Source organism: Drosophila nasuta, chromosome 3, assembly GCF_023558535.2.
Source record: "Drosophila nasuta strain 15112-1781.00 chromosome 3, ASM2355853v1, whole genome shotgun sequence".
NCBI classification, from domain to species: Eukaryota; Metazoa; Arthropoda; class Insecta; order Diptera; family Drosophilidae; genus Drosophila; species Drosophila nasuta.
In genome coordinates, this window is record NC_083457.1 from 8,101,866 (window position 1) to 8,115,748 (window position 13,883).

The following is a 13,883-nucleotide window of genomic DNA, read 5'->3' on the forward strand; positions in this document are numbered from 1 at the left end:
ACGACGCACATGTTGCAAATTGTCGCCAAATGTGCGAGTGGCAAAGGCAGCAACATTGAGAGAATGTAGTCAAAGCCAGCAGTAGACCAGGCACGTTATAAAAATTGTATTTTAAAAGTCATTAGCAGCTTTGCTGCCTGTCATTGCGAGTTGTGCGCTCCGAGGAGGAGTTGACAAGCGATTCGCTCGCCATTTTGTTTTGTTGCCGTTGTTGCTCCTCTTCTTGTTGTTGTTCATTTTGTTGTTGCTGTTGACGTGGCAAATGCGACACACACGCGCCACAGCACGCATGACGCTCAATTGTTGTCCTCTTTATAATACCCTCTCTGGGATGGGTGATAAACTGGGTATAATAAGCTTCCGCCAACGTGATCGGGAGTCAGAGAGAATCGAAAGCATTTTAAAACTGGCAGACCGTATATCTGTTTCACTGTGTCGGGTAGTTTTTATTAATGATGAGCACGCCAAACGATTTGTTTAGAACATTTGCAGAAAATATCAAAATAGTATACTATGCGTATACTTACTATATACAAACTAGGCAAGAGTGAAAAGTCATGTAGACTATATCTATCAATAGTAAAATTCTTTTAAATTTATATGTTAACTTAAAACAAAATATAAAAATAGTAATTTTGAATTGGAATAATTAAATATATTAATTATTTAGCGATAAATTTAAGCTATTTTGGCTTAAGACTTTGTGGTATGCAATTGTGCGTTTTTATGCTTTGATATTGTTATACGAAAACCAGAATATCAAAACTATCAAATATTAGAAGTAAATATTAATAAAAAACTTTTATTTATTTAACATAACAAAAAAATTTTTTTTTCTTTAGTCGAAATATTTATATAAAATAATTTTTGTTTAGATTAAAAATCTTATGTGGATTAGGTAATAATTAAACTAAAGTATCTAAGATACAATTCGTGGTCCTTTCAATCAAATGAAATGTTAAATTATCTTAATGAATTCATAAGTTGTTATTATTTTGATTAAATAAGTAATTAAAATACATTACCTTTTCCTCTCTAGTCTCTAGAAGTTGCAAACACCCAACAAACTTCGAGTTGAGCTGAGTATTGTTTATTCTTTTTTTTTGTGGGTGCCGTGTTTAGAATATATTTTGTAGCAATTTTCTTGCCTGAAACTGGTTGCAATTAGTAAGAGTTGAACGGAGCGTGCTCCAACAACGACCACACACAAAACATACATACACCTACATATATGAGTGATTTTTAATTAATAAACTCATTAGGCCTGGCCGTGTGGCATTCTTAGTATTGTTGTTGTATTTATTGTTGTCGTCGGGTTGTTGTTGCCGCCTGTGTTTTACTCATTTTAATTACTGGCAGCTGGCGTGTGCGTATAGAACGAGTTGGAGTTTATAGTTGACCCCTTGCTGCCACATAATTTCCTGGCATTTCAACAATGTGCCGACAATTTTTATGTTTTTAGACTTTTTGCGCTTGTCGACAGCAGCAGCAGCAACAGCAGCAAGAGAAGCAGCAGCAACAGCAGTTGACGTTGCGTCGCCGGTTCGTTGGCAGCTTTTGTTGCCACTGTCGTTCAACTTTTGACGTGTTGCATGAGGCGACGCGACGCGTCAGACAAAAGGCACAAGCGACCAGTTCAACTAGAGGCGAGTCAAAACGTGCTAAAGTTTGCCTAAAAATTAAATATAATTGTTGTTGTTGTCGCTGCCACTGTTGTTGTTGTTGTTGTTCTTGTTGTTGTTGCTGTGGTTAGCTGGTTAACACTGAGGACAGACCGAGAGTACCACACATACACACTCGCGCACACACACACTGAGGCGACGACAGCAGACAGTTGGGTTTGGTTTCATGTCCGTGCTGTGTCACGTTAAGAACCACATATCATAGTTGGTATGAAAGTTGCTGTTGCTGCTGTTGTTGGTGTTGGTCTTGTTATAGCTTGACATGTGCTGTTTAGCTCTCGGTATGATGATGTTCAGTGCACAGTGGCGGCGTTTGATAGGTGCTTTAATTAACAGCAGTAGGAACAACGCCAAAGAAATGGAAGGTAAAGCAAAATTCAGGGAAGATTCGAAATGGTATCGCTGCGAATTATTCAGGGAATTCAGCCTTAAAAAGTTTAAATTTCTTAAAACATAAGATTTATTTTTAGAATAAGTTTTAAATAAAAGGTTTTTTAATTATATTTATTATAAATACTTGGTATTATTCTAAATAATTTGATATTCGTTAAGAAAAATAAAAGTAATCAAATAAAAATACATTTTTACAGTGCGGCTTTAGAATGGGCTCTTAAGAAATGAATATCTTAACTAAAATCATATTTAGAATACAATAATTAATTTAACAAAATTCGCTAAGACAACTTTCAAAATTAGAAATGTTAAGCAAGTTTTGTATGAATTTAAATTAATCTTGATTACATACATTATTAAAATTCTGTTTTAAACTTCTATAAAATTAAAGTTTTTATAAAATAATAATTATGAATTACTATAGCTTTTAGTATCATGAAAGTATACAAAAATCAAATAGATATAATTGGTACACCATTGGATTTATTGTTAGAAATGTACAAAAGTTATTAATCAATAAAAGTTTTTTTTTATAATTATATTTAGTACAATTTAATTTTATATGTTATATTACATATATAATATTATGTTATATGAAAGTTACAAATAGATTTAAAAGTTTCAGTAAAATTTATTCAAAAAAGCTTTTTATATAAAACAAAGTTAGTAAATTTAAATGGATCTAAAATTGTATAGACATGTTATTACAAATATGCTTTAATTTTATAATAAACTCTTAGTTTTAATGTAACAATAACAATCACTTAGCTATAGCTTTTAGTACCAACCAAAGTAAACAAAATTCAAAAGAATTTATGTTTCTTAATTATTATATGAAATATTGTTTTAGCATGCTACACCCATGAAATGAATGTCGCTGCCTGATCAAGCGACTTAGAGAAAGGGCACATAAAAAAAGAATAATGTCAAAGAAATTACACGGATTTATGAAATGGCCACAAAACGCCGCTAAACACGTTGACGCGCTTAACACGCAAAGCACCACAAAATTATGCGGTGCTGTAGACGGGACGCTTGGTGGGTTAATAGCGACAGCCTACTTAGCACCCAGCGAAACCCAACTAACCCAAACAAAACCAAAACACACATAAAGGCTTTAATTGAGCGACAAAACGAAATATTTTGCCGTGTTTAACATGAAAATATGGTCGGGTTAAATAGATAGTGTTAGATTAATAATTTCTTGTGAAGAAATAGTTGGTTAGGATGGTAATTAACAAAGTTTGGTTATCGAAATAAAACTTACAACTAGATGATATGATGTTCCAGCGTTTGTGTCTATAATTTAATGTCAAATTGTACATGATGTTGGATTGTTGATTTGTTGCAAAGAAATAGTTGGTTAGATTTGGAATTAGTTAACTTTGGTTATCGGAATGAAATTAATAGTTGAAGGATTCTAATAAAATGATGTACTATCAATTGTGTTAATAGAAATACTATCTATATATGGGTACAACGAGTCAGGTGAATTCTGTTTAAGAGCTGAAATTTATTTCTAAAAGTCTTAGAATTGTTGCTTACCCCTAACGAAACTCCCTCGTTTACAAAAGCTCTTTCAATTTTAGTGTACAATGTTCCGCAGCACGTCAAAACTAGATTCAAAACCTTATATGTCCAAATTCTATTCAAATTAAGTAAATATATAATTTAAATCCTTTTTTTTATGTGATACACCATCATTCGGATCTCGATTTAAGCTAGAAATACCTTTTGTAACAAATCTAAACATTAAAAAAAAGCTTTATATAGTTTAATTTTACCTAATTTATAATGATAAATATATTTATATTAATTTAATGCTTTTCAAACATTTTTTTGCAGGTTGCGCCTTTCTAACCTACTTTAGTCCAGACAGCTCAACTACAGCTGCCAATTCGCCAACATCTGGAACACAGGCAACGCTTTACAATGACAAACAGTCCATAACTGGGGTAAGCCGAAATCTCTGTATTTAATTAGCAGTCTCTGTAGACAGACTCTCATACACAACACAAGTTTGTAACACAATTGTCTATATCTCTCTCTCATTCTGTGTGTGCGTCAATGTGTGTGTGTATGCACTTTTGAAATTTATCTGAAATAAAAACATTTTTATTTGTTCACTCAATTTGCATACGAGTACATACACCATTTGCCATAAATCAAAAGCCAAAAACTACAGTCAACAAATTAGTTATGCAAAAACTTTTATTATTTATGAGTATACATTTTTTTTTTAGTTTGTTTTGGTTTTTATTCTACGCACAATTAGTTGGTGGGGTTTGATGTTTCTAATCCCGCAAACACAAATTTTTGTATATTTCTGTTTGCGATTTATGATTTGCATTTGAATTTGTAGCTTTATGTTTGTTATTATGCAAATCTCTGGAATCATAGATGCTAATATATATTTGGAGATAAAATTGGGAGTACACAAATTTGGTTTTTGCTCAGTGGTCTGATTCTGATGCTTTTCAATAAAAGTCAACTAAGGAATACCGTGAAAAGCATTTAATAATGGAAACTTTGTTAGTCTGAGGATTGTAAAAAAGTAAATTAAACTGCAGCATTAAAAATAAATAGATTAAATTTGTTCTGCAGAATATTTCAAATGTTTTTAATTATTACAATTTTTTTTATTCGTTTTCCAATTGCCATTTCAATTAATTTTTTTGTGCAAACTTTCACTGCATGTAAACTGTAAAGTTCTGCACTGCATTTGTTGCTAATTTTCGTTGTAGTTGTCTGTGTGTGTGTGTGTTGCTATTGTTGTTGTTGGAGCTTGTTACAATTGTGATTAATTATTTTTCGTAAAACTCTTTCTCACTCTGTCTTAATTTATTGGTCTCCCACTCTAATTGTGTTGATTTTGGCAATTAGCAACAGCCGTGTGCCATAGTAAATGGCTGCCAAATGTAAATGGAATATTGAAAATTTATAACAATTTTCACAGTCAATAAATTAAGGACCTGGCACACAATGCGGCATGCAAGAGGCAGAGGCAGGAGGCAGAGGCAACACGTGTAAATGTGTAAATACGTTGAACTAACGTATGTTTTTGGTTTTCTATTTGATTGGTGCTGCCGGCAACGAGAAACGAATTTAAAATGCATTAGCTGAAATTTGCCTATAATTGAAATTGTGTGCATTGGCTCGATACGGCAAAATACAACAAAATAAATACTACATCGAGCGCTGTTGCCTTTAGGCTTTAACATGCTCTCTATGTAAATCCTATTTTTTTTGTGCGACATTTGCAAATTTCAATTTTGAGAATTTGTTCACTTCATTTCACAAAAATAAATTACAAAAAAACTGTTGCGTCACTCTTTTTAAATAAAATTAGTTTTTCACTGACCATTATTTATTTACTCAGCATGTGAGCAGAGCAAAAAAATGCTAAAATCAATATTATTAAAATAACAAAAATTCACTTTCAACAATGCAAGCAATTACAGTTTTGCAATTTGCAATTCTACTTAATGAATTTCCGCGTGCTCTTTTATTATTTACACTAATGCCTTTTCAATTTTTGTGTAAACAAAACAGGTGTTAATTAAATATTTATTGCCAAAATATGTAAATCTTAATGCGTGAATAATTTTAAAGTGTTAAATTAATAAAGGTGAAATTTGAAGTGCAGTGAAAGTACTAAAAAAAGTTGGTTATAAAATAATGAAAGTAATTTAAATAAATATATTTGACATTCATCTGTAATTTGTTTATAAAAGGATTGTATCGAACTATCGAAACTTATTGACTGTGTGCTCAGATTAGCATTAGTTGGATTGCCAGATGCATATCCAACATTATAAAAGTCGTATAAGAATACTGACTTGCTTATGTTATTCCTATAACTGACTCTGAAAGGTCGAGAGTCTGAATTATACATAGAATGATATATATATAATATTTACCAGAGTATGTGATATTTGTCCAGCTCATTTTCTTTTCATGCCTGTATAGTATGTCTTCTCTTTTTTTGCCATTTGAAAGCAAAAACGTCGCCTGCATAAATTGACCGAAAATTCATAACCGAAATTAAATTTTGCATAAAATATTAAAAAGCAAACATGCAACTATTGCAACAACTGCAACGACAAAACGGCAAGAAACAAGTTTATTGAATATGCAAAATGTGCATTGTAAGAACTAAAAAACAACAAAACAAAAAACATCTTCCCCTTCCCTGTTGTTGTTTTCCACCTTTAGAAGTCCTCCTTAGCCAATAGGACCAAAGATAGATGGATAGATAGCCGCAGCCTAGCTAAAATGAATACAGTCAGTGCAGGCTTTTTTTTTTGGCTTGAATTACTTTTGCTCTTGTTTTCATATTTTCTTTGTCTACAACCCGCACACACATACACACACACACACAACGATTTTGTGGTCGTTTTGTATAGAAATTTATTACATTTTCTCTGCGTGAAAGGGAAGTGGAAAGTGCAGCAGGCAGATGAAGAAGACTTTCTACCTCATTCAGAACTTTGTTTGTGCCACTTGTGCGGCAGCAGTTTTGCAACAACTTTGCTGCCAACTCTTTGCCATTGTTGTTGTTTTTGTTGTAGTTGTAGTTGTTGTTGTTGTTCTTGTGCTACTTATTAAAATTTTCTTAGAGAGACAACAAGAATAAGAGTGCTTTTTTCTCGCATTTGCTTTTGTTGTCTCTGACCCAAGTGCGCTCTTTGTTATTTTAATATCGAGTCGCAAAGGAAAGAGGCTAAAAGTGGGCAACAGTCAGACGGGGACGAAAAGGCAGACCGGCAGACAGGAAGTGCAAGTACTTTTGCATAATCAATTGTGTAATGTAATAGCTCATTCATTGGGGCAATTTTTAATTAACTTACAAGTGGCTAGAGAGAGAGATTTAGGAGAGTCCCACGTCGAGTGACTCTTCAGAGGGCCTTTGGAGTTCGTTGCTTTCGGTTTTCCGTTTTTTTTTTTTGGTCAAAAATTGCAATCTCTAACTTATCAGCGGAGTAAAACTTCCGTTTCCGCTTCAACATACTTTGGCAAAGTTTGTGCAAATGAAATGCGCCTGTCCGCAAAAGGAAACAGTTTAGCATAAAAATGAAAAGTCAAGTCGCATGAGCACCATACAAAAAATAGAAGAAATATGAAAAACATAGCGAAGAAAAATAATAGAGAAATCCTCGGACAAGTCTGACACAACTCAGGCAACTGGCAGGCAGGCGAGCAAAGTCGGTTAGCTTTATCTGAATCTTATACGCTGCTTTGTCGTATTCAAATTTCTATTTAAAAAGTCGAACAGAAATGTGAGTTGTAGACGTTGTGGTGTGTGGGTGTCTATGACAGTGTGTGTGTGTGTGTGTGTGTGAAAAACTTGCGCCACGGCAAAATGCAATGCAAGGAAATCATAACGGAAATTTTTTCGAAAATGAAAAATATCTGCAGCTGAGAGCTGAGTGCACAGGATGTGGGCAGTAACTTTGCACACATGCCAGCGAGTCAGCCATGCAGCCAGTCGACGAGCCCAGGAAGTGTCTGCAAAGAAATGCCAGCGGAAAACACCAAGTGCGGCCTCTCCATCTCTCCCATCTTTCCATTCACACTATAGCAAACCAAAAAAAAGTAGAAAAGAAGAGCGAAAATAGATATATGCAGTAAATAATAAAGTGCATACTTTAAGAATGGAAAACTCGGCCCACAGCTGCACCATTGATTAATGGCCGCGGGCTTTGCTAATTCTCCACTTTGGCAATAAAAAACCTAGCACTCAAACATACGAGCAAACTGTGTAGTATCTCTAGGAAACGGGAACATTTGCAGATAGGGTCTTGGCCTCTCTGTTCAGCTGTAAAATATATTTTTGCTTACGTGGCCATGTAAACACACTCTGATCCAATGAAAATGCCAACCGAAAAAAGAACGTAGTATAAAAAGAAAATGAAATCTGTAGAAAAACTGCCGAAATCAGCACAAAAAATTTAACCACAGTCTGCAATTAATCAAGCACGCCCATGTCTAACAAGTAGAAGGAGTGCGAGTCTAGTCACTGTAATTGATGGATGTTCGCGAACACCAAATGCTCTGCTAATTGAGTTTTCAAAGCGTCACCAATTCAACATAAATACATATGTAATTTTATATATTTATTTATTTATTGCTTAATTGAGCTATGGAAATAAAGAAAATTATTTAATATTGGCAGCATAGCTATTGCAATAATAAATTATAGTACAATAATTGAGTTAGTGCAAAGCCACACAAAATATATTTTTGTATTGAGTCATAAAAATAAAGAAAAATATTTGATGTCGTCAGATAATGTATTAAAATAATAAACAATCTATTATTTTAGTTTCAATAAGTAGAAAAAGGCCATGGAAATAAAGAGTATTTTCATATTTTATGTTGTAAGTTCAGGTGTTACAAAAAAAATTAGAAAGTTTTCAAAATGACAAAACTAAATTTAACATTTTTATTCGATAATGAATTAGAAATTAATAGACTTAAGTAAAAGTAATAGAATATATTTTGATATTTATTTCATAGCTGTGTCATTAAATTGTCAGCGGAGGTATTATAATAATAAATTATAAATTAATTTAGTTTTAAAGGGTTAAGATATTACTTTACTCCTAATAATAAGGAAATTATATTTTTTATATTGTTAGCAAAGGTGTTACTCAAAAATGAAAATGAAAACGAAAATAACAAAATAACATATGTTGTCAGCTATGGTATTTGAATAATATTGAATAATAATGAATTCTTCAATTAAGCCTTAAAACTAAATTGTTTTGTCTAAGAAAGTGTTCTAAAAATAAAATAGGAATTAATTGAATTTTTTAAATCGTTATATATGTATGTACATATTATAACATATATGTTAAATTATTTTTATTGATTGATGAATTAATATGTTATAGCATTAATGAAAGAGTGACATTAATATAATCAAAATCAATTTAATGTTTGCTTTAGATATCCGACAATTTTCTGTTAATAATGTCTCAGCTAAGTTCCCCCTAAATAAACGAAGTTATTTTTACACTTCCTTATCGAGCAGTAAATTATATTTAAGTTACAATGAGTCATCGTTGCTCAGCGGTATTCTAGCTGGCTAACTAATCCTACCAACGCTATAAATACATTTTTTTTTGTATCAATAAAGCAAAGCTAATTACCTGACATAACAAAATCAGTAACTTGTGCTGCATTTAATGACAATGTCATGGATTTTATCATGGTATAAACTATGCCCTTACTTTGCTTGTATAGAGCATTGAAGACCGCGAAAGGACTCAGGGCGTGGTGACTGAAAAGAAAAATCGTTTATAGAAACTGAAAACTCCCAGCACTATGTTATGGTCATGGCTATTTTTGTTTCCCCTCTAAAGCGCTTGCCGTATAATTTTTTCTTCGCAAATGCATAGCGAAACAAAAAAATTACAAACAATTTCTGATGCTCGAACTCAGGCTTTGGTCAGTTGGGCGACTCAGTCGATTGGATTGGTCTATTGCGGACATTTTGCCGGCATCGTCGCCGTCACCATCGACGCCGCTTCAATTTGGCAATTTATCTGGCCCATCTGCATTTGTTGATTTTGTGCCCGGCGCAGCGCGGCGCGGCGACTGGGCCGCAATGTATGCTATTGTCCGCTTTGCATAAGAGCTAACGAACTAGATTTTTTCCTCGTACTTGGAGGCTCTTGTATCTGCAGCTGTAGTTGTGGCTGTGGCCGGAGCTGTGTGTCTGCACTCGGCGCGCTTCATTGGCATATCAATCAACGGCCAAAAGCGGGAAATGAATTCGCTTACTCACACGGACCACACAGACACGAGAGATAGAAACTCCAAACGTGAATGCCTCGAATCTCGCTCTCTATTTCTCTTTTTTTTTCGCTGTTTTCTCAGTGTTGCTGTTGCTGTTGTTGTTGCCGCGGCCGGATGCCATTTTAATTAAGTGTTGGGGCCTGTAACCAAAGCCAGGACGATGGCGTCGGTGGTTCTGGCGCCTGGCCAAAGCCTTTTTTGGCGTGTCTTCTTCTCCTTCTCTCTCTCTGACCATTGAAGAATTTAACATTTAGAACGGAAATGTGCAAAATAATAAAAAAAAGAGTATAAAAATAAAAATAATAATAAAATAAAAACGACAAACCAGCTGGACAGTGACAGCTGCGGGATGTAGTAGCTGTGTTCCTGACGATGGTTGTGACTGACAGTTTAATTATTATTTTTGCAAATCAGTTAATTAATTAAGATGACTGAGATTTCCAAAGGACAGGGCAGAGACAGAGCATGTGAGCTCAGTCACGACGGGTAAATCGGATAGTTTTGTCAAGATGAATAGAGTTTATGGTAGGATTGTTGAGATGTCTACGATTAATGAAGGTGTTGTGTAATATTTTGTTTGCTATATTTCTTATGTTTCAAATGAATTTTATTATTAATTATTATATTATTAATTTGTCTTAACACGCTTATTTCTACTCAATAAAAGTAAGAAGTTTAGTTGAATATATACAAAAAAAAATGCAAGTTCAAAGTTATATCAATTAAATGCTACATTTATAATAAAAATAAATTCCAGTTTAAAGATAGATAAATTAATTCAAATTAACGTTGCTATTAATTATAGCTCTCTTGCTTATGCTGATGCCCACTTAATAAAAAAACGAATTTGGTGGATGGATGTTAAATTGTTGTTTGCTATATTTATTATGACTAGCTTTAGCTAACAATCTGGCATATTTTGTACTCCATGTTATATTGATTTTTGTTGACAGTATCTTTCTCTGCCCAATTAATATAATTTAAGCAAACTAGATTGCATTTTTTAATAAATGATGAATCATATACAATGTTTACTTCATTATTTATGCATAAAAATGTGTATTAATGACCAATTTTTCGCACTCACAATGTATTTATCCTCTTTGTCAAACAAGGTAGTCGGTCAAAAATAGTAGACACATTGACATTAACTCATAAATGCCAAAGACAATGGGAAGTTGAGAGTGGCAAGCAAATATACTTGTGTGGCAAGCCAAAAGGTATTTCAAGTCTGCAATAAGCTCGCTTACAGCACACTTTTGTGCTTATAATGCTGTAATGAGTTTTATATATGCCTGACACTGTCTGGCAGCCTTCTCCTCCTCGCTCTTGAACCTCCATTCCAATCTCAATGCCATACAGTCAAGCAAAAGGACAAGGGATTGCACTTTACTTGGTGGCTGGTTCCATTGCTCGGCTCGCAATTAAATCCGCTTTGCAAATTTATGACCAACGAATTGCTCTTTGCGGTTTTTCAGCCCCAGCGCAAAAAGACACAAAATATGCCAGCTATGCTATACTCTCTGCGGGCGAGGAAAATGTCTCTGTGGGCATTAAGTGAGTAAGTGAGTTTCCTACATGTGCCATCCTACCGTATAGTATATATACATATGCAAAACGAAAAGGATAACTCTTGGAGTTCGGCTTGGCTACACCTTATGTTCGATTTCAAATTACCTCCCAAATGGCGTACTCCAAATGAAAATGTACATAAAAAAGAGCAGAATAAAAATGCGCAACAGTAGCAAAAGAAGCAATTAAGCATAAAGCGTGCAGATAAAAAGTCAAAGAGTCGAAAGCAGAACGATCCAAAAACACAGCAAAGCGCAAAGATTAACGAAGACAAAAAGCATAGCACACAGAAAAAAAAAAAAATCAAAAACTGCAAAAAAATTGTTGGTAATGAGGCAAACGTAGAGGCAGCTTGATTAATGTGAGTAGCTCTCGGCTTCTGGTATGCTACACTTTAAACCGCAACGGGCCATAAAAATTGTCTGCTTTGCAGTGTGTGTAAAAAGCAATTTTCAACTTTGGCAAATCCATGAAATGTGGTCGCTTCGACTACAAAGAGAATATTTTATGCAAGCGCATGTGTAAAAATATATTTTATTAGGAGCGACGATGTTCTCCATCGCCATTTCCAACTCCGTCTCCATCTCCATCTCTTCGTTGCAAGGACTTTGCACAAATAAGTCCTGAGTCCTGAGTCGCTTTTGCATTTCAAAAATATTCGCGCGAGCGACATTTTTATTGAGGCACAGGCTGGCAGAGAGATAGACAGACAGACATACAACGCGTTGTCCCGACACTGTAATAAAAATGTTGGAAATCCTTGCGACGTCTGGGCGCCTAAAAGGATGCCTGACAAGGTGCTTTTGACATATTTATCACCCCATTGTCATCAACAACAAAAACCACAACAACTACATCAAGTGGCAACTGTTGCTGTTGCCAATTGCAGCTTTAAAAGTTTTCGTATACAACTCTTTAAATTTGCGCCCAGCTAGAGACAAAGCCATGGCAATAAATGGCTAACAAAGGTCCCAAATAAACGGTTATGAATGTATACAAAAGAGCGAAAAAAAAATTGGATAAAATGTGAATACAAAGCCAGCAACCAGAAACCAAACACCAAACAGATGGCCAACTTCTATGCGGCTGCAGCTCGACAGTTACATATAAAAATGTATTTAGTAATTTATTGAATTTTAAAATTTCATTTTTTCACGCTTGTCGCTTGCAAAAACGCAAAGTCTGTGTTGTTTATACCCTTTAAGTGAAGGGCATATTTGTGCTATACAAAAGAAGTATAGTAATTTATGAATAACTATTGTTTAGATGTTTAAGTATAACTTGAAAATTTGTTTAAGCTCTTTGGATGTTTTTTTTTGTATTTTTATCAGAATTTCTTTAAGTAAAGCTTGCATATTAAATAAAAGCTTGAAATGAATAGTTTATTAGAGTATTTGAAAATCAAGCAGTCGTTTTACATCATTGGTGAATATTTTTGTGAGATATTTTTATTTCACTAAATTATTTTTGTTTTTTTAATTTTGCCATTGCCAAACGCCTTTTTAATTTGAATTATTTGCGTGCAGTTTCCGGTTAAATGTTTTTTTTTTTTGCATTCGTTCGGTTTTAGTGAGCAGCGACCGGAAATACTCGTTTGCCTTTGACCCGTTGTGTTTTGGAAAAAAGGCCAAAAAGCAGATGCTTGTTGTCGCTGGCACTTTTACTCGTATTTGTATAAATTTAAATATATAAATTATTATGCGGCTGCTCTCAAAGTGACATATTTTTCTCGTTTTACATTTATCTTTGCTATATACATATATTTGAGTATGGAATACCATACGAATAGTATGTATAACTGTTGAAATTATTTTGCCACGCATTTTGAGTAATTGAAAGTGTCTGAGCTGTCCTTTTTGTGCGTGTTTGTTGGAGTTGTCGTTTCTTTTTTGGCGCATAAATTACGCGACAGTTGAGTAATTTGCTTGAAAACATAATAAATAGCAGGTGGCTCTCCCATTATGAATCTTGAGTGCACATTTTATTTTCGTTATAGTATAATATTTTTTTCCAAATATATTGGTTTGCTATCTGCGTAATATTTAAATAATACTACACCAACAGTAGAGAATACTCGACATTGAAATACGCGGCACTCAAAATGAGTGAATATAAAAAAAAATTACATGAATTCGAACCCTATTTATTTAAAATATACAAAAGTCTAGTGAAAATAACCCAAACGTAAAAATATACCACATTTGTGGTTATACTTAAATTGTAGCATATAAATATGTTCCTTGAGAAACTAGCATAAACATTCTGAATTTTAGTTTTAAAATGATGTTAGTTTTATTTTCTCATTGCAACTTGTGGCAAATCAAAGGGTACAGTTTAGATTTACTTAGCAGGCAGGTTAAATCTATATAAAATTTGTTGTTATTTTGCTTGTTTCTATTCTTATATTAATTATTAATTATGAATCATTAAATT

The 13,883-nt window shown here is 33.6% G+C and overlaps 1 protein-coding gene across 3 annotated transcripts in view; it reads left to right on the forward strand.

The window, feature by feature from the left end:
- The window catches only part of LOC132792562 (AT-rich binding protein-like), a 75,614-nt gene that overhangs the window by 60,350 nt on the left and 1,381 nt on the right, over positions 1-13,883 (forward strand). For 2 of the 3 annotated variants that reach the window (XM_060801986.1, XM_060801987.1), the window contains one exon: positions 3,921-4,030. In XM_060801986.1, coding sequence (XP_060657969.1) covers positions 3,921-4,030 — 110 coding nt within the window. Of the gene's footprint in view, positions 1-3,920; positions 4,031-13,883 lie in introns of those variants that run through there. The other variant, XM_060801988.1, reaches the window with a different exon arrangement.